Source organism: Gadus macrocephalus, chromosome 11, assembly GCF_031168955.1.
Source record: "Gadus macrocephalus chromosome 11, ASM3116895v1".
Lineage (NCBI taxonomy): Eukaryota > Metazoa > Chordata > Actinopteri > Gadiformes > Gadidae > Gadus > Gadus macrocephalus.
The window spans coordinates 2939511-2965600 of NC_082392.1; the positions used below are offsets into that span (position 1 = coordinate 2939511).

At 44.2% G+C, this 26090-nt stretch overlaps 3 protein-coding genes across 4 annotated transcripts; 2 read left to right on the forward strand and 1 right to left on the reverse strand.

Annotated features, from left to right (window-relative positions):
• Positions 1-7403: 7403 nt before the first annotated feature.
• On the reverse strand, positions 7404-13566 carry hscb (HscB mitochondrial iron-sulfur cluster cochaperone). 2 transcript variants are annotated; one of them, XM_060064653.1, is made up of 6 exons: positions 13045-13566; positions 12759-12855; positions 9622-9711; positions 9194-9395; positions 7796-7843; positions 7404-7651 (listed from the first exon to the last, which is right to left on the reverse strand). In XM_060064653.1, exons 1-6 carry the CDS (start codon positions 13374-13376, stop codon positions 7557-7559), a joined length of 864 nt encoding a protein of 287 aa, XP_059920636.1. In that variant the 5' UTR covers positions 13377-13566; the 3' UTR covers positions 7404-7556. The 2 variants fall into 2 exon arrangements, with proteins under 2 accessions (XP_059920636.1, XP_059920637.1); XM_060064654.1 differs by having other exon boundaries at positions 9194-9338; positions 13045-13561.
• Positions 13567-14077: 511 nt separating this feature from the next.
• lrrc8ab (leucine rich repeat containing 8 VRAC subunit Ab) lies at positions 14078-22493 on the forward strand. The gene is made up of 4 exons (XM_060064645.1): positions 14078-14222; positions 14761-14884; positions 16740-18852; positions 19119-22493. Exons 3-4 carry the CDS (start codon positions 16747-16749, stop codon positions 19392-19394), a joined length of 2382 nt encoding a protein of 793 aa, XP_059920628.1. The 5' UTR covers positions 14078-14222; positions 14761-14884; positions 16740-16746; the 3' UTR covers positions 19395-22493.
• Positions 22494-23388: 895 nt separating this feature from the next.
• ppil3 (peptidylprolyl isomerase (cyclophilin)-like 3) lies at positions 23389-26072 on the forward strand. The gene is made up of 6 exons (XM_060064656.1): positions 23389-23494; positions 23903-23977; positions 24213-24306; positions 24404-24471; positions 24653-24771; positions 25818-26072. The coding sequence occupies exons 1-6, from the start codon at positions 23492-23494 to the stop codon at positions 25942-25944; spliced, it is 486 nt and encodes a 161-aa protein (XP_059920639.1). The 5' UTR covers positions 23389-23491; the 3' UTR covers positions 25945-26072.
• Positions 26073-26090: the final 18 nt, after the last annotated feature.

Here is a 26090-nt window from a genome sequence, read left to right on the forward strand (position 1 = left end):
AGGGGTTCTTACACGTAATGACCTCGCGAGCATGCCATCCGTGCGTTGGCCTTTTATTTTTTTTTCTCTGAAGGACCGTAGCGGTTGGATGTAATGCTGCGGGAGCCGCCATTGTAGCCGAAAGTATCTGCATGTATCAGCCAAGTGGAATGGCTGAGGGATTGTGGGGGGGTTTGCGAAGATAAGTTTAATGGGTGTAATACCACACTAATCCAATTAAAGCTCTTCAGTTACGTGAAACATTGCCGCCCGTCCCTTTAAGAAGGCTTCAGCAGCCCCTTCCCTTTAAGAAGGGTTCCCCAGAGGGAGGGGCAGCAGTGCCGCCGGTTGCCATGGCTACAGTTGGAAGAGGGATGCGAGTGAGCTGCAGTACTGACAACACTGAAATAAAGTACACACACAAACACACACAAACCCTTGCAAGGACACACAAAGACACACACTCCCTCACGCATGCACCACCCAGCAATACACACAAACCATATATCCCCTCCATCAATACGATTGTAAGACAGACTTAGGAGTCATAGGAGTAATACATTTCATAATGCATAGTATCATATCATATCATATTTTAAACTATTATAAGATGGATAGATAGATAAACACAGACTGACAGCGGAGAGAGAGAGAGAGAGAGAGAGAGAGAGAGAGAGAGAGAGAGAGAGAGAGAGAGAGAGAGACAGAGAGAGACAGAGAGAGATGAGCAGATAGATAGATGGGTATACAGATGGGTATGCAGATAGCTGGACAGTTAAGACAGATAGATAGCTTTATCCATATACAGTTCCACTTAGATAACATCCTCCATAGCAATAAGGATATGATCCAGTTGAAACACCAGGATGCCACACTCTATGTTCAGCTCAGTATCACAGACGGCTTTTACATTTTTCTGTGTCAGCTGTTGCTGGAGTTAATCTCAAAAAGATTTACATTTACCAGTAGAGCATGTCCAGCTGCATGTACAAGTGCAGCTCTACAGTAATGTGCAACCAATTATGTTCCACAGGTTTGCAGACATTGAACCTGATATGCTGTGACTGCCCATGGCATATCAACACTGAACACTTTGTAGTTAGAGCTAAGGAGGGTTAGCTCTAAGGGTTTTGTACATTAGTGGCAAGATCTAAAGGGGGGGGGGGGGGGGTGGAAGCCAATTAAAGCAGGCTAATTTAGGTAATTTTCACTTTGACATGAATGTGATGAATATCACAATTAATATTAAAGTCAAACGTTTATCATTTCAGTTGATGCTGGCCTCATGGAGAAGCGAAGATGTAATGAGAGGTGTGAACTGGACATAGGGGAGCATGGGGAAGTGTGTGTGGATGATGGCTGCCTCCCCTGGCGGAGTCTAATTGGACTAAGGGGCTTGGTGAGGCTGCACACCTGTTGCACTTTGATCCATCAATGTATACAGGTTAAACCAGCCAAGATTGCACAGCACACCGGGGGAGAGCTCCTGCATGGCAGCGGAGCAGCCTCGCCATTTACATTTGCGACATCCGTAACAATAAACTGTATTTAACACCACCACCCTGCATCCTTTATGTTCGGAGGAGCCAAGAATAAGTCACCAGCCACCTAGGTGTAGTGTACTAATGGACTTTACTACAGTATTAAATATTAGTGCTGTCAGTTAAACGCGTTATTAACGGCGTTAACGCAAACCAAATTTAACGGCGTTAATTTTTTTATCGCGCGATTAACGCCCATTTATTACTATTTTTTTCTTTCTTTTTTTTTTTTCTTAGGCTCAAAACAAAGACTGCTATGTTCAAGGCAGTATGTTTGTATATTCATCGTTTAATTGCACTATAGGCTTTTTTTTTGTATCGTCCTGTTTTGATCAGTATAAGCCAATGTTGTTATCAATTAAAAAACATTTGCACAAGACAAGCCGATGCACTTCACCATGTTGATACGAGCATTAAAATTAGAAAAATTAATGGGACGAAGAAATCAAGGGATATTCAGCATAGAAAAATGTGTGATTAATCGCGATTACTCGCAATTAATCGTGAGTGAACTATGACATTAATGCGATCAATCGCAATTAAATATTTTAACCACTTGACAGCACTATTAAATATACATGCATGCACACATCAGTGAGAAGTGGATCCAGATTCGGGGAACAGCACTGCATTCCTGAAAAGGGAAGTCACTTTTGAATTGTGAGATTGATTAATTGTATCGGAGCTATTTTGTAACATGCCAAGGTTCAGTTCCGTGTTCGGTAATGTCTCATACAAGCGTGTCACATTACGAGCTTGAAGGTATTAGGCATTGTATGAAAAGGCTTGATTCACTGGACACGCACCGCCTGAAAAGGCTCACTGACATTCTTAGTGATTCCATGGAGGTTCAATTACTCTTAAGAAGAATCTGTGGGAGTCAGAGTAAGTACACAGTGTTGGAACTGCTCTTTCTAATTCATGTTTTCCCTTGATGTGTTATTAATATTATTAATATATTAATTAAAAGGACCTGTGGCTAATTATGTGTTGTGTTCTGATTTACAGATTTTAATGACAAGCTGGTTACAGGGTGTCTTGTTTGCTTTAATAAGAGAGGCATCAACACGTAGACTGAGGAAGCAATGCACCGAGGCAGGCTCTCTTTAAACACACATATTAACACTGTGTGCTCAAACAGGTCCAATAGATATACCACAGCTCACATAGCTAATTGGTATTTTGCAGCAGCATTATCAATGTAAAGGACGGGGGCAAGGGATTAAAGAACGCACGCATCATAAATCCTTTATTGCCTTTACTCTGCAACCTCCTGACAGCGTTCCAGGCAGAGAATTAATCAAAAGAACCATTTTTGCCGAATAACTGATGTGGCTTCAGAAATGGATGACGATGACTGACAGCTCGGAGGGTGATTCATTCCGGCCTGCTCCCGTGATTGGCAAGAGACACAAAAAAACCTGCATCATCTGGCTTTATGTGCACTTACAGCATCTGGAGGTTCCCAGCGTTGCAGATCTCCCTTACCCCCATCTGTGTGGAGGGAGCCAGCTGCTGTTTACTGAGCACCACCCACTCCTGGGGGGGGGGGGGGGGGGAAGGGCTGGGGCATGGAGGGCTAAGAGTGGAGCCTGTGGGTCATCGGCCTCAATTTGAGCAGGTGTCAGCAATGTACGATACGGCCACTCTCCTGTCTGGTGCAATAAGAGCCCTGAGTCGCAGCAAAGCCCACGGAGATGTTTCTTCTAATGCTCCAGTCCGACAGCAGCAGTGACCGTGAGGGTCCTTTCATAACAGCGGAGCACAGGTCCACACACCCGCCGTGTTCAAATATTACAATAAGCAGAATGAGTTTGCAAACTTTCTGATCGGGATTGACGCTGGTATCGCCAGGCAATGTCTAAGGGTAAAAATAAATAAGGGAATCTGACCGAGCCCGATCAATCAAAAATGATTGGGTGCATGATTAAACATTGGCTGCTCCTGAAAAAAGAAAAATAGCCATATGCCTTCATCCTGAAGCAGGTCCACTGGAGAATAAATAAAAAGCTAATCAAATCTTTTATTTGGCTTTTGTGTTTATTATGCTCCCAAGTTGCAGCAGGAGACTGCGTTGTCATAGAAACACCTGCAGTAGTATAAAGGTTACGTGGTAGCTCGACTTGCTGGGATAGAAGTAACGAGTGAATGCATCATTATGTGGAATATAAACGGCCCAATGATAGAAAAAATCACTGGGCTGGGTTTGCATCTTGGTTTCCCGAGAAGCAAACTTCAAATGGATGTGTGGTGCTGACTACAAATCTTTTTACTCCAATTTGACTGTATAAAGATTTAGCAGGATGGAGTTGGACTCAAAAACAATATTTGGATAATGCAATAGCGTGCCACAGATGCAGGCATACGGCTGAATTCCTGCATAGCAATATAGCCTTACGGTAAAAAGGGTTTTCATATCCATAATATTTCATCCCGTCTATCTCATGTTTACCCATCAGAATAAAAAAAGAAAAAACGCACCCGTTTCATTGTCAACTCATCTTCACAACTTGATGCTGGACCTAACTGATCACCGTCTCGAAGACTTTACGCCAAAACTCTTTCTTTTAATCTGGCACAAAGAAAGCCACCTGGCGTAGGGAGAGATCCCCCAGAGGCAGCGGCCCTTAAACTCTTTGCTTCCAGGTTTGAGCGGTTCCGATAGGTCGCTCTGCTTAAACAGTCTTTTTGAGTCACCGGTTTTTTATGCTTGGCTGTCGGGGAGGAAAGAACCTCATGGAGGAATGATGAGCCTGAGTCGGTGCCTCGGCTCTACGCTATAGCGCTAGAACACACAGCAGAGAATGCGGTTGTGGCAACAGACTCCAGGCCGTGTCATCAGCCGGCGGTGGAGACAGCCTTCAGATGGGCGATGTAATGAGACGGAGAGCTGCTGCGGCATGGTGGCCCTCGACTCCACAGAAAGCGAATGGCTGATCTTCCCTCTCTCATGTATAAAACCCGTCTCAAACAAGTGGTTCATCGTCTTCAAAGACTCCCCTGAACCCCGGAACCAGAAGCCTTTTGAAGCAGCCAACTTCCTTCCAGAAGTTTCTCCTGCACCTGGAGCCGACGTTTAATATGATTTCAGCTGCACTTGATCTGAGCGAGTCCGTCTTCTTCCTTTGTTTGCTTTCGAGCCGCTTGAAATCCACATTATTATCTGCCACTATCCACCGTTATCATCTTGTTTCGTTAATCAATTTGGAAACGGGGCCCTTTATCGTGTTTTTCCATCTTGAATCCATTGCTACACTGCTACAAATATCAGAGATTAGAGTGGAGCAATCCATTACATAAGTTAGTGTGTAATCATCTAGTTATTCAATAACTAATTCATGCTTGACTCACGCAATCAATTTTCTGTGTGGATGTTAAAGAGAGACTTGAAGTGAAGCGTGAACACACTAATGAATGACCAGTCTGTCTTCAAAATCTTCATTATTAAATCTCCTCACAGGGTCTGTATCGAAGAGGAGTGCCTATCCTGCATTGGGACATGATGTTAAACATAGATATAGATAGATGGCGAGGGAAAACAACCAAGTAAACTCTACTTTTGAGAACTGTAGCACGGAAATACGAGTACCAATGTCAGTCATGGCAAGACGATGTGGCTGCTGTACAACATCTGAAGTGAGATGAATATTCACCACAGCCAGGGTGGCGCCTGATTGTTGTTGATCGGAAAAATAACAATCCAAACACGTGTTTAACACGAGGATAATCCAAGATTGTCCGACCTCAGAGCCTACAGTAGACTTTGCCTGGGCTGTTAAGCAACCGGAAAAAAGGAATGACCGCAAGCGATTTACTTGGCTTCCGCTGGCAACTCAAAGTGTTAAAACATCCCCTCTGCACCGCGGGCACCTGAGAAGGACACAGCGAGGCACCTGGTAAACTGAGGAAGGCAGCGGCGGTGCAGAATAGAGGCTGTGCTGGCGGGTTAGATCATGCATATTTGTCCTAGACACCAATGACAACGACAGGGTACCAAAAACGGCGTCTCTCCAGGAACAGAACAGCACCCATTCCCGGTTCGCATTAGCGACTGCTGTGTCAGACCACAATGTCATTACTGGCCTACAGTGGCAGACAGAATAAACAAGGAAGACGCGGCCGCTCGGATTATGCGGGAGGCAGTTCTGAGTCCGCGAGCTCCAGTCACACAGAGACACGCTGTGAGGGAAGATCTGATGATTTCCCAGGACTGCGGACCAACACGGGAAGGAAAAGGGAAACTGAGCCATTGGAGAACTGCTCATCGTGCATTAGTGTGGACATCTGTCAAGTGAGGGGTGTTGCAAATGCAATTGTTGTGATCTGCATTTTGTTACGATTAGGTCATATGTGTCCTACAATAATATAGCCAATTTACAATGTTTACTTAAACAGCAGCATAATACATTGTGTTGGATTTAATCCATTTTATGGTTGTTATGGTTGTGTTTTATGGTTCTCTTTGTCTTGAAGAGAGGTAGTTATACAGGTCTTCATAAATGAAATAATACTAAGATAGTAATAGCAAGACAGATTACATCAGTTCCAATTAGATTAGATCACATTTGATTCAGCTTTACTGCTTTTAAGCAGCAGCCACCCAGGGATCCACTACCCAACCGGTGCCTTGATCAAGGTCACTTGCAGGTTTATCACTCGCATGCCTTTGGTGTGGGAGGAAGCTGGCGCACAGAGAGGAATCCCGGATTGGTCCAAGCGGGGTTTGAACCCCTGACCTTCGTGCTCAACATGACGGTCTGTACTTTGAACATATATTTGACCAGAGGAGGTCTGGTGAATCCTCAATCATCCAACAGCGAAATGTCTGCCGCTCTAACATAACTACTGGCCTTTTGAAGGAGAAACTACATTAAACTGTTAACGCAACGTCGACAGGTTGTGACGGTGATTGCTCGGTTAAAGTTAAAGCATTAGAAACTCTAATTAACTCTAATCTACTTAACCAATCCAAGAAGAGTTCATATCAGACACATGGACGAGCAGTGAATGGGTTGAATGTATCGCCTCATTTAGCCCTGCTCAAATTCCTACCAGAGCACACCTCCTCTAATCTAAAGAGCAGCTCGCAGTTCATTTTTCCATCCCAGTAAATTACTGTGCTGAGCTGCTGAGTTCTCCCCTTTTCCCTCTCTTTCAAACTCAATTTCAAAGAGTCGGGAGAGACGCGAATGGCCTGAGAGAGTTGGTCCATCACATTTTCTCATTAATCTAGACGAGGCACCGCGTGGATCATGGCTTCCGATTACGACATGAATAATAAATGAGATGGCTTGTCTCCATTTGGAGGAAAACCTGGGAGAAGCCCTTGCTTAATGCCCTATGGTCTATAGGGAAACCTCTTCTACGTGTGTGGGAGGAAATAGAGAAGAAAATGGGTTGTTTTTCAAGCTGAGGAATAAATATGCCGCATCCACTTACATAATTTCCATTTTGAGGAACGAATCAATATGCAGGGTTTTTCTATCCATAAGGAGTCCCAGACATCACATGGATGTAGCCCTTCAGATCACATCCTTACCGTTATGTATACTAAAGCTATCATGAATAGAAATAAGTGAGTCTACTTCTATGAAAAAAAGATTTCCTTTTGATTCATCAAGAGCTAGTTGCGGTGCAGTTTTCTGCCGAGTTGTCAAGGTATTTTGTCTCCACCTTAAGGTAACCCTAGGAACTGAATAATTTGTGGCTAGACACGGGGATGACGAAAATCATCGTAACTAATCAACATAATTACCTCATTAGCATTCAATCATCGACTTGCTTGTATAGAAAAACCGGTACCTGACATATGAATGACACTTTGGGAGGTTTGAAGCCTCTCATAATAATATGCCTTGAGGACGATCATCCAATCAGGCAAAATTTCTTAATCAATTTAATTTATTCATACTTTAGAATAAAATTTCCTTTATTTAAAATATTAAACAAACTCATATATAAATATATAATATACCACACATTGAATGTAAATTGCTCCTGCACATTTTAAACTTGCTCAAATAAAAATTAGATATATCACATAAGCTTAGAAAGTTGTTCTTTCACTTTCTCTTCAACGGTTGCAAAGTACTTCATCCGGATAAGCAGTGCCTTCGCAGCTTCATGCTCCCCTAATAACGTAGGACAAAAAAAACAAGGAAAAAAGGTTATTAAAAAAAAGAGTTCAGTCAGACTCGTCGAAAGGATTAACGACACAACATAAATTCAGAACACTAATTAAACTCTTCTTCTAACCATAACTCGCGGGGACGTACCTCTGTTCAGAGCTCCGTCTATCTGGTCTGTCAGTTCCTCTAGCTTCACTATAAATAAGAGGGAGAGACTTCCACAGTTACTTTAAGTCCGTCATTAAAGGGTCATTAAACAGAGGATAACCGATAGGTGGGAGCATAATCAACCTCTCTTTAGAAGATACGCATAACACCCAGATAAATCAAACGCTACATACATTAAACCCGCCCATCTGTTCACCCATCTGCCAGGCAAGGCAAGTCGGGCGAGTTCCATTACAAATGACTCATTTCCTCGATACAGAAAAACAACCTATTTTCTACTCAGCACATTTCAAAAGCGCATTCACTCATTTCTCCCCAGGATTATTTACGGCGTCCCGTCTCAATAGTAAGTGAAACCCTTTTGTGTTTTCTCCCCGGCGCACAAGGCTGCCATTAGTCGCCCGCGGCCACCTTTGTCTCCGTCTCAATAGTGCCGTCTCCGTCTACATCCATCCTACCCCGACTCCGAACCGGGGGAGAGACGACCGCGGCGGGACGGTATGGTCCGGCCCGCTAGCAGGGTCCAGGGGCCGAATCACGCACCCTAGCCCGCGCGGGCGGGCGGGTCAGCACCGCTGCGAACCCATTGGCTCGAACGTCATTCGAGACTCACCTGTTCAGAGTTCATCTAGAGTCTGTTAGACTCTATGTTGTACGTCCTGGCAATTAGTGTACGCACTTATTGTTGTGTGTCCTGGCACTTAAAAATAGTACTTAGCATGGTGCAGCATTTTATCCTAGAGATCTTTCTAGTTTACGGGGAATGGGTTAACCTTGGGATTGTAAGTGCTTGGCATTTGGTTCTATGAACATCCTTACTGTACCGACAGCGATATATTGTTGTTTCTCTTTCTTCTGATGAATGTACTTATTGCGAGTCGCTTTGGATAAAAGCGTCTGCTAAATGACCTGAATGTCAACTGTAAATGTCATGTACGTGGACCGTCGGCGGCGGGCTCCCCCCAACACGCGATCACGTGTTCATAGGGCTGCTCGATTATGGAAAATAATCACGATTATTTTGGTCAATATTGAAATCACGATTATTCAAACGATAATTTTTTGGCTTTGAAAACATGTTGTATTTCTTCAGCATGTCTCTACCAAAATTGCTTTGTAACTTAGAACTTTGAAAATTCGCCTTCAAAAATTGCATGTATGTATCCAGCTTTTCTTTTGATAAAACATTTAAAAAAACGAAAAATCGATCGTAGATATATAGTTTTTTGATCGTTTGACGCTAAAATCGAGATAAAAATTTGATTAATCGCCCAGCCCTACGTGTTCATGAGAGCCACGCCTTCCACCGCCCTGGGGGTCGGGCAGACGCTCGGCGTTCGGCGGCGATAAACGGGCGACGAGCGTGTCGCGCGTTACCTTTCGTGTCGCGGCCGATCCGGTCGGCTTCCTCTGGCGTCTGCGCGTCCTCCACCGCCTCGTTCAGCTCCATCAGCTCCATCAGGAAGCTGGGGTCAGCCCCGGAGTCGCTCCCCTCCTCTAGGGCCATGCCCTCCAGCTCCAACTGGAAACACGCCCCTCGTTTACATACCGAACCCCCGCAGACACACGCCCGCACGCACTGTCTCATGGAAGGCAAGCGCCGCGATGCATTACTTATGAGGCGAGGGGGGACTCATAACTCACACCCTTTTTTAAATTCTCTCCTTATTTGGGGTGTCTGAGACAATTTGGGGGCAGGTTGTACGCAATCCCCCGTCGGTCTGCACGGTTTCCTTCTAAAATATTAAACTGTTTATTTCATTTTTTTGTAAAATAAATATATAAGAAAGAAAATAACGACTCACCATATACAGGCCTCGACTCAGAGGCTTGAGCAGCGTCCGGTACGCCTTGTTCAACAGGGCCGACTGGTCCTCCGAGTGCTGCTGCTCCTCCTGCGCCCAAGAACAAGAGCGACCGTGACTTCCACATGTTGGAGCGATGATATCGGAGAACACAGATCTATGGCTGTCTCTTACCATGCGTCGACATCCGCAGACTCCGGTTAACAACCGTGTAACCATACAAAGGGTAATGCAGCCTCGCGCAAAGTGTGTGGGCCAGAACCTGTTGTTCACCCTGCTCTCCTCCTTCTGAGGGCAGCGCTGACTCCTTCACCACAGATCAATAATCTATAGCCTATAGGGACCTCAGTGGTGGAACGAGCTCCCTGCCGTTCTCAGGACCGCAGAGTCGCTCACCATCTTCCAAAAAAGACTCAAGACTCACCTGTTCAGAGTCCACCTCGACTCTGCATAGCCCCCCTCCCCCTTCTGGCCACCATTGTACACTGTATTTTATTGTGTTGTATTGTATTATAGTACTTAACTGCAGAAGCTGCTATCATTGCTGTAACGCGGGGAATTGGTTAGCCTAGCGATTGTTGTACTTGCACTTGGTTCTATGAACATTCTTTCTGTACCGACAGCGATATATTGTTGCACTTCTTATGACAAATGTACTGATTGAAAGTCGCTTTGGATAAAAGCGTCTGCTTAATGCCCTAAATGTAAATGTAAATGTAATAGCCGTGTGTCATTGTACTACGATAACAACAATAACACAAAGGTACAGCATGTTCGCACAAAGCCGCTGATTCCTTCGCACACAAAGAAACCCAAAGGAATTGATTAACAGGAATAACCGCTAATGTGATGTTTTACGTGTAGCTGCATAAGTGCCTTTCTGAGACCCTGAGACAGAGTGGAGGATGTGGTGGTGGGGGCGAGATGGGGGGCCCGCACGAAGGCGGGAAGGGGGGACGGAGGGGAGTAGCTTGGAAATGGCTGGCAGATCGAGTACATTCTGTGGCTGTCAAGTCTGTCAGCTTCGGTGAAAATCAATAGTCTCAAGCGGTGGCCCATGGGCCTGTCATGTTCAGCCGGGGCTGTAATAACAACCTATGCAGTCGGTAGTCGAGTAGTAATGAGACTTCTTCTCCAGCCTATAGGATGCCGTTCCCCTGGGGCTTCATGGATGTCTAATTAAGAGAAATATCCGGTAGTGCTGATAAAACCCAGGAGTACCAGCACAAACTATTGAGATACAGATCCCCAGGCGGAGGGAGTGGGGCTTGGTTTTAGATACATCTGAAGTCTTTATTTCGGTGGACAGGGTGACATATGGCTGCTTCCCAACAACCGCATAGGTTGTTGGGCCTCAGCTTGTCTGCAGTGGGTCTCCTGTGTGCTACCCCTCACTGTAACTCTGAAAGTAAACAGATCTAGAGGACACACGCAGACACAATTGTGCAATACTTCTCTTGAGTTTCACCGGCATTTTCTTCAGAGATATCTGTCTGAGTCTAGCCCTGTTGTGTCAGAACTAAGGGCTTGCTGGCCTTGAGTCACGACACGGTCGGTTCGGCTTTGCAATGCATCACAGAAGACCATCAACCAAGCACCCGCCTCTTGCACAACTGAGTGCATAACCCACTGTGCTGTGTTCAGCCTCGAGATTGAGACAACTAATTGTTCACAACCAGTCAGTGGTTATGTAAGGCAACCCACTGAAATGCAGAGGAAGGGGAAATGAAAAAAGTCTTTGGGTATTGGACAACAAAAAGCCGAAACCGGGAGAACTTAACTATCCAGCTTCATCTTTGTGCCTTAGAACTTTTGGAAGGGTTTAAGGTTTTGAATCATATTTGAAGTGACAAAACCCAAATAATAAACTGAAGCAAATAGCTGAGCCATGCAGCTTAGCTGTTGCCATTGTTCCAACTTTCAATCCTAGGGTCGTTAGTTTGAACCACATCAACATTGGGTCCCGAGAGGGGACTTTGAGGGGCCCGTCTAATACAGGCAGACTCTGGTTAGGCGTTGAGGCTTACACTATAACTTGTACCCATATTTTAGACAGAGAGGCCTCAGACAGGGTTAAAGGTGACGATTAGCCGTTAAAAGCCGTTTTGAAAATCTGCCCATTCTGACATCATAGGTGGGCGTGTCCACCTAGATGTTCGATGGATAGATGAGCAACGTTTGCTACAGTCGACTGGGTAGGCTGGTAGACAGATCTATCCAGCATAAATGTGGCTCTCTTCATGTGGTTTGACAGAAAATCATGGATCATCACTGCTGGAGCTCCACACAAAAGGTGCATGAGCAGCTTTCTAATATGGTCATTCTCGCCCTGTCTGCACAGTGTAAATATGTTTCTTTCAGACCGATTGGGACACTGATATCTTTGCATGTATGTGGAGTTATAGAAACGCCTTGCCAGTTAAAATCGCGGGTACAAGGTAATCCAGTTATTTCAGAATAAGACAGTTACTTACACCATAATAATAACAAGATTATGTTGATTTGTTTTTTATCGCCCAAGTTGTACTCGTCACATTGAATGTGAATAGATTGAATGGCTTTCACAACGCAATACTTTACGATACTACTGAATAGCTTCAACTGCACAAGGAAGCAAGCAGGGAAGAGCGGTGATGCAACATTATGTAACACTTTTCTCTGTGTGTTGTGTTGTCTCTAGACTTGGACAAAGGCACACATGGTAAGGCCTTTTGCTTCTTTTTCAAATACTCTGTAAATAATGTATTTCTCTTGGACGGTACTTTTAAGGGCCACATTTTGTACAGGAGACCGTTAAGAAGGATGTGAAAATCGTCTGATTTAGTGGACTCTATGGGTACCTGCTTGTTAGGGAAGATACAGTGAGAATATCATTTACAAGGAAACATCCTGCCTACCTTTAAAATCCATGCACCACACATCATTTCTTAGGCCCTTTTCCCAAGACATTCAGGCCCTGGCCAACATGAGTAACTGCTTGCTAAAAAAATAACTATGTGGTCGGTTTGAGGAATGCAGCCTCAGACATGAAAACAATGTCTGCTCTAATCGATTATCAGCACGATTCCCCAAGGGCACATTGGTTGAAGTCAATTGGAATCTATTACAGTTCCATATCAAAAGCAGGCGCCCCATACCTTTGTGTTTTGGCTGAAGTTGTCTGGGTGTAGGGTGCGCTGCAGCTGCAGGTACGTCTTCTGAAGCTTCTGTGTGTCCAGCGTGAATGAGTGGGGACTGATCAAGGAAAAAACACATTGTAAGGTCAGATGTGTGTGTGTGTGTGTGTGTGTGTGTGTGTGTGTGTGTGTGTGTGTGTGTGTGTGTGTGTGTGTGTGTGTGTGTGTGTGTGTGTGTTTTGTTTAGATTGTTAATGTCAAAAGTAGTATTGGTAACAGCCCCTCTGTCACTCACTTAAACACTTACCTGTTCAAAATCTGGAAGTGGGATGCTGACTCATCTGCAGGCTGGACGACTTTGCAGAGAGGACAGAAGAAGGTTGGCTGGTCTTCAAGGGTCTGCTGACACTTCCAACAACTGAGTTTGGTGTGTGCAGTGCAATAACCCCGGAATGACCCCACGTGTGTCCTACATACAAACGATGAGCCCACTTTGGGTGGCCCGGAGTTTACATGTCTACCTAGTGCTTCCTCTGTGGGTTGCGTATCATAAGTTTGTCCCCCCGTAACGACAGAGTACCTCACTGGAAGGACGGTCCTGAACCACTGAATGGACCGCGCACCGACCAGTGACAACATGATCCAAACCCGTTTGTGAGCGTCCCGGAGTCAGACACAATAGTCGATGTGGCTCATGAGTGTTTAGGAAGTTTTGGTGTCGGTCATGGTGTATGATAATAAACACGGCTGTCTGGGTGCGTGGATGCATACATAGATATCACCAGTGTTTCCGCTAGGCAGCAGTAGCGCCCCCCTCGGCTCGGCAGACAGTCACCAAGCAGCAGCAGCAGCAGCAGCAGAAACAGCGCCCTGAGACGCCGCATTGGCCGGTGGACCGTACGTAAACGTCGCCGCCATATTGGAGAGGCAAAGACAGGCCTGGAAATAAATACAGGTAAACGGTGGAGCTGTAGGTTTTCTGTAAAAAAAAAACTAAAAAAAAACACTATAACATTGAATTGTTCAACCTACTACATAGGTCGTCTTGTGATATATATTAAATAATTGTATATATTAAATAATTGTATATATTAAATCATATATATTTAAATATATATATATTTTTACCCATTGTACATTTTAGACCCTTGTATCTAACCTCTCCAAAATCGGCTGATAAATTAAAACCGTACAGGCATTTCTATCCAGAAAACCGCAGCTCCCCGTTGACTTGCAATCCTAAACAGGCGATCTTTACCTTCCCAATATGGCGGCGGTGTTGACGTACGATCCAAAGACGCCTTGACAGCGTCCCTCTCGGCCCGGCGGACCTTCGACTGTCCCTGGTGGAGGCTGTAGCAACAAGCTGCTAACTGGTCAACATAGCGCTACAGAGAGCTAGCCCAGCCTGGTCTGAGAGCACTGTTTCTGTACCATATAGTTGCTAAGAACACCTCGCAGTCGAGCGCGTCGTACCGAAACAGAGTAAGTGTCTCCGGTGTGTTAAACTAGACGGTTATTACCATGTTATTGTGCGTTACTGTACGAATTTAACAACTGGGTTGTAGCTAACGCAGTGCTGGCTAGCAGAGGGATAACGTGTAGCTCTCCTATATGATACAGCGGACCTCAATGGGGACCTTCGTGTACAGACTGTCTCGGTCTGTCAGTCACGTCGTCATCTGTATGTACGCATGATTATGACATGGAGCCAGGACCGCTGTGGCTGGGTGAATAAAGCTAATGGTCACCCAGTTTAGTGAGCCAGTACCACCACAGAAAGCCCCGTGATGGGTGCACTGGGAGTTCATTACCAAACAGGTTTATTGTGTATCTTGAACCTAGTCCATGTGCTTCCTGGATAAGGAACCAGCAGATACCTGATTAAACCGCCCGCCACGTCCTGACAGTAACCCTACAGTTACCATACGAGTCATGACAATGCCAGGTCCATACAGTACAAGTCCAAATGCACATGGGTTCACTGTAAGTTCCCTTAACTCTGTCCCACGTCTCTGTCCAGATACTCCATCCAACCCGTGGCCATGAGAGAGGCAGGGGCCAAACAACACTTCTGGATCTACAGACAGAGGATTGTCCCAACGGGGCCGGATCTTTCCCTGGGTCACAGATAACATCTTGGATCGGTGAGGTTTTACTTTCTCCCCCTCCAGTTGAATTAGTACCGCCTCAAGCCAATGTAATCTATATACTGCTGGGATCGTTACCGAGAGCGAAAACAGTTTTGTTTTTTAAGGTGGGGATCATAACAGACAAACCCAGACCAGCTCCAGAGTGGTAACCAGCGCCAGAGGTGTGTGTGTGTGTGTGTGTGTGTGTGTGTGTGTGTGTGTGTGTATTTGCGATTGTGCGGGCGTGCCTCTGTGAAGCCGGTCTGGGAAGAGGTAACAGGCGAGTGCTCCTCGGAGACAGTGGTGGAGACAGCAGTCCCAAAGTAAACAGGATCTCCCGCCGAAGGTCAGGGCAGGCTCGCTCAGACAATACCCTGGTTATTATCCAGGGAAATGGCTAAGAATAGAGAACCAGGGAGTAAGGTGTGTTGTTTGGGCCGATGGGCCAGCTGGAACATATTCTTGGGAAGAGTGACTCCGGCTGTTGTTTTAGTTTGGTCTGGGGCTGATGAACTGAGACGCCATCTCTGTCTGTGATCGGGAGAAATGGAGTTGTTATGCTTGCAGACATGTAAGTAAAACCGCAATTGCTAAATATGTGTTTTTTTAAAGATAATGTTTAAGCATTTTATTTATTCATAACATAGCTTTGAAGTTCAACTAATACTAGCTGCACACGGCTATCTGCGTTTGTAACTTTTTAGAAGAATCCCAGTTCGTGTTATGGTTTGAACTTCCTAAAGCGACTCACCATTAAAACAGAGATCAATTCACTTTTTGATGTTTGGCTGATTGACCTCAACTGAAGGACACTGTCCAAGCAAAATACAAGATCTATTTGTTATAATTATATATTTAATTCATTTCATTATATCAAATAAGTTAATTCGACCTTAGACCAATGTCCCTCCTAGATCAAAGTTCAAGTTACACTCTATCTACTCAAAGCGAAAAGAGCATGAATAGATTGTCTAACTGATTGTCTAAAACAAGATCTGAAAAATGTAGGGAAAATACAGCAAAACATGCACTAAAACAGATGCTTACATATTTTAAGTAAAAACACAAAACACTGCCATGCCAAGCCTGAATGAACAATAAATGGCCTTCAAAAACGGTCTTACCTGTGTTCACTTACTCTGCTGCCGCAGAATAAAGTGAGCTGCAGGTAGTCTTAGAACCTGTCTTTGGCAATGAGTAACTCATTTAAAGCACGTTTAACTTACTGTTTGAACTTGTGATCTAGATGATAAAAAAATACTATGTCATATGTTCTACTCCATTACTTTAAGCATCATAAAATATATGAGACATTATTCAGGCCCCATTCTCAGGGAGGGGTTAACAAAGGAAACCAGGTTGCATTGATCTGTTTGGGCGAAAACCACATCCACAGCAGAAACATGATGAGATTATTGAATAACAACGTTCAAATGATAAAGTCCATTTTGATTATTTAATACTGTGTGTGTGTGTGTGTGTGTGTGTGTGTGTGTGTGTGTGTGTGTGTGTGTGTGTGTGTGTGTGCATGTGCGTACGTATACACTATCACAAAGCATTATATATTGCAGTTATTCAGTTATAGACACGAGTGTCTGGTCTGAAGTGGCAGACTGTGATTCATTAATGTGGAGCGTACCATCAGAATCGGCTGATGAGTGGCCTTGTTATCCAACACAGCGCTATTGATCTCTGGGTATGTATCTCTGAAGAAAGGCTACAGAGAGCTGGAAGCTTCATCTCATATCCCCTCGCCAGCTTATTGGAACCATATATTTGATGTATTATGATTTGAATCAATGCTTATTACTTTATAATTGAATATGTGTCAATAATAAATACACCTTTTATGTGAACCCCCTCCCCCCAGATAAACCATGATCCCCATCACTGAGCTGCGCTACTTTGTAGACACCCAGCCTGCCTATCGCATCCTGAAGCCATGGTGGGACGTGTTCACAGACTACATCTCCATCGTCATGCTCATGATCTCGGTGTTCGGGGGGACGCTGCAGGTCACCCAGGACAAGATGATCTGCCTGCCCTGCAAGTGGGTGGTGAATCAGACCTGCAGGAGGTACTTCAACTCCTCCCACCCCACGGCCCTGGAGCCTAAGGGCATCCAGTATGACCTGGACAGGCACCAGTACAACTACGTGGACGCCGTGTGCTACGAGAACAGACTGCACTGGTTCGCCAAGTACTTCCCCTACCTGGTGTTGCTGCACACCCTCATCTTCCTGGCCTGCAGCAACTTCTGGTTCAAGTTTCCCCGCACCAGTTCCAAGCTGGAGCACTTTGTGTCCATCCTGCTCAAGTGCTTCGACTCGCCGTGGACCACCCGGGCTCTGTCCGAGACGGTGGTGGAGGAGAGCGACCCCAAGCCCATGAAGATGAACGGCTCCATGGACCACAAGGAGTCGGTCATCAGCGAGGACGTGGAGGCCAGCGTGCCCATGCTGCAGCGGACCAAGTCGCGCCTGGAGCAGGGCATCGTGGACCGGACGGAGACGGGCGTGCTCGATAAGAAAGAGGGGGAACAGGCCAAGGCGCTCTTCGAGAAAGTGAAGAAGTTCCGGATACACGTTGAGGAAGGAGACATTGTGTACAGACTGTACGTCCGTCAGACAATCATCAAGGTCATCAAATTCATCCTGATCATCTGCTACACAGGGTATTACGTGCAGAACATCCAGTTCAGTGTAGACTGTCATGTGAACATTGAGAGCCTCACCGGTTACAGCATGTACCGCTGCGCTCACCCGTTGGCGACGCTCTTCAAGATCCTGGCCAGTTTCTACATCGGCCTGGTGGGGGTGTACGGGCTCATCTCCATGTACACCCTCTGCTGGATGCTGCGGCGCTCCCTGAAGAAGTACTCGTTCGAGAGCATCCGCGAGGAGAGCAGCTACAGCGACATCCCGGACGTGAAGAACGACTTTGCCTTCATGCTGCACATGATCGACCAGTACGACCCGCTGTACTCGAAGCGCTTCGCCGTGTTCCTCTCGGAGGTGAGCGAGAACAAACTGCGGCAGCTGAACCTCAACAACGAGTGGACGCTGGACAAGCTCCGGCAGCGGATCACCAAGAACTCTCAGGAGAAGCTGGAGCTGCACCTGTTCATGCTGAGCGGCATCCCGGACACGGTGTTCGACCTGATGGAGCTGGAGGTGCTGAAGCTGGAGCTGATCCCGGACGTCACCATCCCGCCCATCATCGCCCAGCTGGTGAACCTGCGGGAGATGTGGCTGTACCACACGCCGGCCAAGATCGAGGCTCCGGCGCTGGCGTTCCTGCGCGAGAACCTCAAGTCGCTGCACATCAAGTTCACGGACATCAAGGAGATCCCCCTGTGGATCTACAGCCTGAAGAACCTCAGCGAGCTGCACCTGACGGGCAACCTGAGCGCCGAGAACAACCGCTACATCGTTATCGACGGCCTGCGGGAGCTGAAGCGCCTCAAGGTGCTCCGGCTGAAGAGCAACCTCACCAAGCTGCCTCAGGTGGTGACGGACGTGGGCATGCACCTCCAGAAGCTCTCCATCAACAACGAGGGCACCAAGCTCATGGTGCTCAACAGCCTGAAGAAGATGGTGAACATGACGGAGCTGGAGCTCATCCGCTGCGACCTGGAGCGCATCCCGCACTCCATCTTCAGCCTGCACAACCTGCAGGAGATCGACCTGAAGGACAACAACCTGAAGACCATCGAGGAGATCATGAGCTTCCAGCACCTGCACCGGCTGGTGTGCCTCAAGCTGTGGTACAACCAGATCGCCTACATCCCCATCCAGATCGGCACCCTGGCCAACATGGAGCGGCTGTACCTGAACCGCAACAAGATCGAGAAGATCCCCAGCCAGCTCTTCTACTGCGGCAAGCTGCGCTACCTGGACCTGAGCCACAACAACCTCACGTACATCCCGGCGGACATCGGCTTCCTGCAGAACCTCCAGTATCTGGCCGTCACAGCCAACAGGGTGAGTCTCAATGACAATACATTTGATTTATAAAGTGCTTTTCTAAGAACTCGAAGACGCTTTACAGAGTGAATGCAAGTTCAATTCATTAATAAGAACGTATATTAGTAAAAAAAAAAAGTAAATTAAAAAGAGGAGGGAGGATTATGACTTTAATTATACAAGTGTACTACTTTAAACCGCAAGTGGATTCATTCTGTAAATGAGTGTGATGTCGAGCATTTATCCACGTCATTGCTGGATTGCTAACTCTAACTCTTATGCAGATCGAGACGCTGCCCAGCGAGATGTTCCAGTGCAGGAAGCTCCGCACGCTGAACCTGGGGAACAACTGCCTGCAGACGCTGCCCTCGCGCTTCGGGGAGCTGACCGGCCTCACGCAGCTGGAGCTCCGGGGCAACCGGCTGGAGTGTCTGCCCGTGGAGCTGGGCGAGTGCAAGCAGCTCAAGAGGACAGGTCTGGTGGTGGAGGAGGACCTCTTCAACACCCTGCCCACCGAGGTCAAGGAACAGCTGTGGAAGGTGGACAAGGAGCAAGCGTGAACACATCGGGGGGTGTGTGTGTGTGTGTGTGAGTGTGTGTGGTGGTGTGTGTGTGTGTGTGTGTGTGTGTGTGTGTGTGTGTGTGTGTGTGTGTGTGTGTGTGTGTGTGTGTGTGTGTGTGTGTGTGTGTGTGTGTGTGTGTGTGTGTGTGTGTGTGTGTGTGCTGCCCCTCAGCAGATCGGCTGACTCAGGCATTGAGCGCCCCCCCCCCCCGTCAGACCCCCGTTCTGAAGGGAGATGTCTTCTTCGCATGGCCATACTACATTTTATTGCTTTCTTTTAAGGCGTGTTTTTTTTTTTTTTTATTGCGCTGAATGACGGCCGTCCGTGTGGGGTGGCTGCACGTGGGATTTTAAACGGAAACATTGTTTTTGGGCTGCTGATGTCAACAGAATTGCGGTTCTGTTAGTTTGTTTGCGTTTCCACGTAAAGAGGAAAAGACAAGCCAGGTATTCCTCCAGTCAGACACACGGTCACCTAGCGTGATGCTCCGAAAGTTACCCTAGAAAATGAAGCTATTACAGATTTGTCGCCAGTCCGTATAAAAGAAGTATAAACATACTTCTTGCATTTGATGGGCATAATCCATTATATTAGCATGTGGTCAATTACACAGTGTATGGTCAATCACACTATATGATGTTCTGAGATCGATAGAACGGAGATATTTCTCATAATTGGGTTATTGTTCTCTTGAATTGACTGAGTCTGGCAGAACCTCAAGAGTGCAATGTTGAAGGATCCTAGCGAATAGAGAACGGACACACTCGCCTGGCCGCCCGTAAACAAAGTCGCTCCTCGGTTTCTTAGGTTTGTTTACACAGGAGGAAAACGTCCAGTCACGTGATTAAGCAAATTGTTCTCACTTGTATGTGTAATGCAATAATAATCTCAATAGTCACGTCTCCATTTAAAGATATTATTCTTATGTTTTATTTTAATGAGTTTATATGACAAGAAGCACATTCCAACAAAAATATGTTGCACGTTTCCCAAGCAGATTGAGCACTTGATGAGTTGCTGGTTTGATGGCCAGTGAATAGGCAGAGGTTAAACGTAGTCGCTCCAAGAGCTAACCAATTTCTATTGTATACATTTGCCTTACTCTATACTCTTTTAGAAAGGCTTCTGTTATGTATGACATTGAATTTGTTTTTTGTTATTACAATCACAGCATTTTCTTCCTAATTTTACTTTAATCTGATCTGTCGCTCAGATTTATTAATACTTATTTTCACCTGCTAACGAACTCCTGAATCTGGAAAAATATTATATATGGAAAATTGAGTTATATATGAAACCAGTATTATAAAACGCATGACAAGTGCAATGAAAGTTGCATTGGTGGTGAAATGAAATTTGCAATAATCGTTATTTCAATAACTAAGTTATTCTGTGGTATATGCTAACATGGGCCAGAGGCTTTCTCATAGGCTAGTGAGTTCATTTCGGAGCATTTATCACAACATATTTAATACTCTAACTGATGCATATAATGTTTATGTTTGATTCCTTTTCTTTAAATTGATGTGTCATTTCTAGCTGCAGGTCTTGTCGACATGCATGATACTAATAGATATGGCCCGATGCTGCATTGCCATCACATTGGAATTATCAGATGGACATGCATAGGAGAGTTGTGTCCTCATGCTGAAAGAAATGCACCGCAAATTGTGTTCTCCCTGTGGCAATAAAAGACAACTTGCAGAGCTGTCATGTAATGCATATAAATGGCTGAAATTTAGCTATGGAAATGTTTGTTTTGCAACATTTTTTTTCACACTTTACACAAATGTGCAATATTGCCTTTATTAAAAAAGAGAAGTCTGAAGGTAGAAAGCAATGTGTTTTTAATGTTTAACGGGTGTTCTGTTTCGCCTTTTTGAAAGTGAACAAAGAGTTGACCAGTGTTTTGAGTGCTTTGTTGGGCTGATGATGTGTGTGGGAGATTTTTTTCGGAGGCCAGGTATCCAATGTCATCCGAGCAATTAATATTGCATTAACTCTCCCTGGGAGGATCGCTATCGTGACACAAGGATCTGGTCAGACATCTGTTTGTAAGAAATTGTTTATTGTTGACATACATATTGAATAAACTGACAACTTTGTGAAAAATCTATTTCTGAAAGGTCACAAGTCGGGGCATTTATGAAAGAATACCAAACTTGTCAATAAGCTGATGACTCATTGAATCAGACAATCATAATCCTAACCTGCATTACTAGCGCAGTTGAGGAACGCCGAAATCACGAAAGGTCTGGTCAGCCAAAGCTTGTACGCTGAGGTTAACCGTAAGAAAAGCCTCAGCTGGCTGGCGTATGGAAAGCTTCATGGAGTTAGGAAATATATTTATGGTTCTGTGGTTTTTCTTCCATGGTGTTTAATAGAGGCATTGTGGTATCTGTTTGGGGATTTTGTTACAGTCTAAGTAGGAAATGGGAGCCATATCTTGTTTTAATGACTTTAGGATCGGAGACTGCTCACATCTGTGATGTTTTAATGTCCTCTTTGACTTTGTTTCTTCAGTTACGACAGCTATTAGTATCAGTATTATTGGAGCACATCAAAAAAAATCTCAGGAAAATAGTTATCAATCTTGCCGCTTTCCTTATTTTGCTTCTGCCTGTTTGTACCCATCTGATATTTTATTATGTTATTAAGTGGAACCTTTTGATCAGTGTAAAAAAACTGTTTTAAACATGAATGTTATTTTGCAGAAAGGAAAACACTATTATAGCTAAATAATCTTTTTTTAATGATGTCATTGTCGAACAAAGTATTCATTGAGACTTGTGAACAGGGGTCTCCTCTGTGTTGAGCACAATGTTTGTGAGTGTTTCCTCTGCACTTTGAAACCATTTATCATATTTATCTTGCTCATGATTATGTTTAGCATTGTTGAAATGTTTCCCACCACATTTATCATACTTTGCAGATTAATTCTTTGTAGGCTTTTGTTTGCCCAAAAAGACTCCACTTTTGATGATGAAAAAGGAGTGGAACAATATTTTGTTGTGAACTCGAGTGAGTTGTATGTTTGAATTTATGTCTCATTTCAATGTTACAAAAAGAAAATAAACAATCTCCACTATGGCCGAATGTGTTGGGTGATAATTTGCTATTTAGGATGGCACTGCGGTAGCAACGATAGTGCCTCTCTTATCTCACACTGTTTAGTTTAGAGAGTGAGGAAGTCGAGCCACTGGGCAGATTCACATAAGTGGGAATGTGGTGAAAGGGTCTGTGGCTTCAGGTTCCCTGGGGCATGCAGTAATGAGGACCTCACTAGGTCGACCACACAGCCAAGCCGGTCATATCAGCTCGAGAAGACTGTTCCACCTGAGGAGCCTGGCTGGGACCCTACCAATAATTGGATTTTGGATTTAGTTTTATGATTTGATTTTGTTTATTCGGTCAGTTGTATTGTTACCCTGTAACATACTTATTGCTTTCTAGTATATTTATCTTAATATCATTTTTTCATTTTTTTCTATTTCTTTTTTTATCTTTCTAGACATTGAGGCACGAATTTGCCTGAAGTCATAATTACTCCAGTGCCCAGTCTGTGCTGTTCCGTACATCCAAAAAAAGGAAACTCAAGCTTGAATTTGAATAGATGTAAGTACCAGAATCTATAATTATATATATATATATATATGGTTGAGGAGTGATATTTCCGCTACTCTTTATGTGAAGGCCTATCTCGATATATATATATATATATATATATATATATATATATATATATATATATATATATATATATATATATATATATATATATATATAAACATTTATTTCTATATATATATAGAAAAATATATGCATAAATATATATTTTATTGCAAATAATTATATAATTATGCGACCAATTTAGATGATACAACATTTTACCAACATTAATGCATTTATTTAAAAAACATAAAAAACAAATGCTTGTTTTGTACTCGGGTTTAACTTAGTATTTTACCATTGTACCACTGTGTGTGAACATCGTATACCGGAGTAATTTAATGTTTGGCGGAACTGATCGCCTCCGTCTTTAGTGTCTGTACGGACTAGTTAACCCGTCACACACGTTGAAGCGCAGTTTGGAGATGGTAATGTTCTATTATCTCGCTGTTCTCTTTATACATTGTTTGCAATCCTCGACCTTAATATTAGGAAAACTTGTTTCGTATGTTAAGCTTATTCGATAATTTGCAATATTGGAGTTAATAATAGCAAACACTGTTACTCAACGTTACGTATCTAAAAGTTGTGATTGGTTTAGGCTGTCTATTGACTGTTTCAGGCTGTAACTCTTAATGTTGTGACTGTTTCAAGGAGTATATCTTACTGTTCTGACTGTTTCAGGCAGTAATTCTTACAGTTCTAACTGTTTCAGAATGGCTCTCTTACGGTTTTGACTGTTTCAGGCAGTAACTCCTAATGTTGTGACTGCTATAACTCCACTAAATGTTTTTTACTGTTTCAGTTAGTAACCGTCACTGCTCTGACTGTTTCAGGCTGTAACCCTCCACACCGATCTCGGAGACATAAAGATAGAGCTGTTCTGTGAGCGCTCTCCCAAATCATGTGAGGTGAGTTGAAATAGGTCATCCGCTGTGTCCCTGTTCCTCTGATGTCATCCCCCAAAACATGACACATTTGATCGTATTGCTCCCTTATACAAAATATTACAAAATAATTAGACATAGAAAATATTGATCAGGGTAATTTATTGAATGTTTGACAGGTTGTATACATTTTTCATCAAGGATCTGTGCCAATCTAAAAACTGGGTTGTAAGCTGTGTCTTTGTGTTTGGACGTACAGAACTTCCTGGCCTTGTCTGCCAGTGGTTTCTACAATGGCTGCATCTTCCACCGAAACATCAAGGGCTTCATGGTGCAGACCGGAGACCCCATCGGTACGGCTCTGAGGCAACCGGTCAATAATTCCTTGGTTTCACTTCTTTGTGTTGGCCGTCATTTAATACATTTGCCCTTCTCCTTGACTACCTGTAGGCACTGGTAAAGGGGGAACGAGTATATGGGGACGGAAATTCGAAGACGAGTTTAGCGAACACTTGAAAGTAAGTATCTCCCATGAATTAACCAGCTGTAATATAATTGTTTAGCCTTAATCGTATCCCAGTGTGTTGCTATGTTATTCGGTTAACATGGGAAGTTGGTAGTTTGCACTCATGTTTAGGCCGGTGTCCTTTCTGGGCAGTAAGATGCTCCTCGCTGACGTGTATATATGTGTTGTGTCAGCATAACGTCAGAGGAGTGGTCTCCATGGCCAACAACGGCCCCGACACCAACGGCTCCCAGTTCTTCCTGACGTACGCCAAGCAGCCTCATCTGGACATGAAGTACACCGTGTTTGGAAAGTAAGGAAACGTTTGAATGGGAACGGGTCAGGTCGTGTGTCTGGTGTCTAATTTTTACAGTATTACCGTAAATACGGTTTTCATTTTTTCTGGATTTTCTTTTTAGAATTCAAAATAGTTTCAAATGGTTTGCAGATCTCAACCCGAAAATACAATTTGATATCTGATTAATTCCAAGATTATATAGTACTCAATTATCCCAGAAGAAAAATGTGAATGCAACAGCAGTAAGGACAGAAGGATAATGGTAATTCAAATAGGGGTGTGTTTTCAAACTTTTTGGCAGTTGTTTGAGATTAAAGGCTCCAAGGATTAGAGACTTGTACCAAGTTCTCTCTCTCCAGACTTTCCCATTCAATTCTCTGGCATTCTTATACTCTGGCCCATAACTCGAACTTTTCTGAATCACAGATGAATCATTTCAGTGACTCTGCATCTTGGCAGACTAAGCAGAAGAATAGTTCCTATGCATTGCATCCATACATCGCAAATGTACTTGTAAGTCGCTCTGGATAAAACCGTCTGCTGAATGTAAATGTCAACATAGCGAACAATCTTAACTCGCCCACCATGGCTTTCATGGGGATTGTAAAGCAAGTCTGCCCTCTAGTCTTTCTTCATGCCACTTATGTCTGGCAACCTTCAGCACCAGCCGCTTTGCTTAGCCCCTTTAGGTGACGCCACTAAGTCTGGAGGTGATGGAGTCATCAGGGCTGGTGCTTAGCAAGGAGCTTAGGGCTTTGTCTGTGTTTCTGACTCGAAGGTTTATTGTACAATAATGGACTTGGCTATAATTCAGTATTATTGTTTGGAGAAAGGAAAACTAGCTTAAAGTTCTGATGAATACTTTAGTGATCATATTCTTCAATTGTAAACTAGACTGCTTATAATAGTATTTTGAATTCATAAGCATATTGTGATATATGTTGTGTAAATTCTCCATTATTATCATGATAATACTGGGGATTATATATCAGAATAAGAACCTAAATTCTTATTTACATTCCAACATGTGAGATCCATGTTCTCTGATTCCAAACATCAAGGATCATCGATGGTTTGGAGACGCTGGATGAACTGGAGAAACTTCCTGTCAACGAAAAGACGTTCCGGCCTCTGACTGAAACCCGAATGAAAGACGTCACCATCCATGCCAACCCTTTCGCTAATTGATGCGGCTCATCGATTTTTTTACTTCTCTTCATGTGTGAAATATCAAATTCATTGTTGGACTGTTTTGTTTTTGAGTAAATTTGTTTTTTGTAACATACGCATCACTTTGTAATAAATAAATCCGTCAATGTGTTTCAATATTGTGT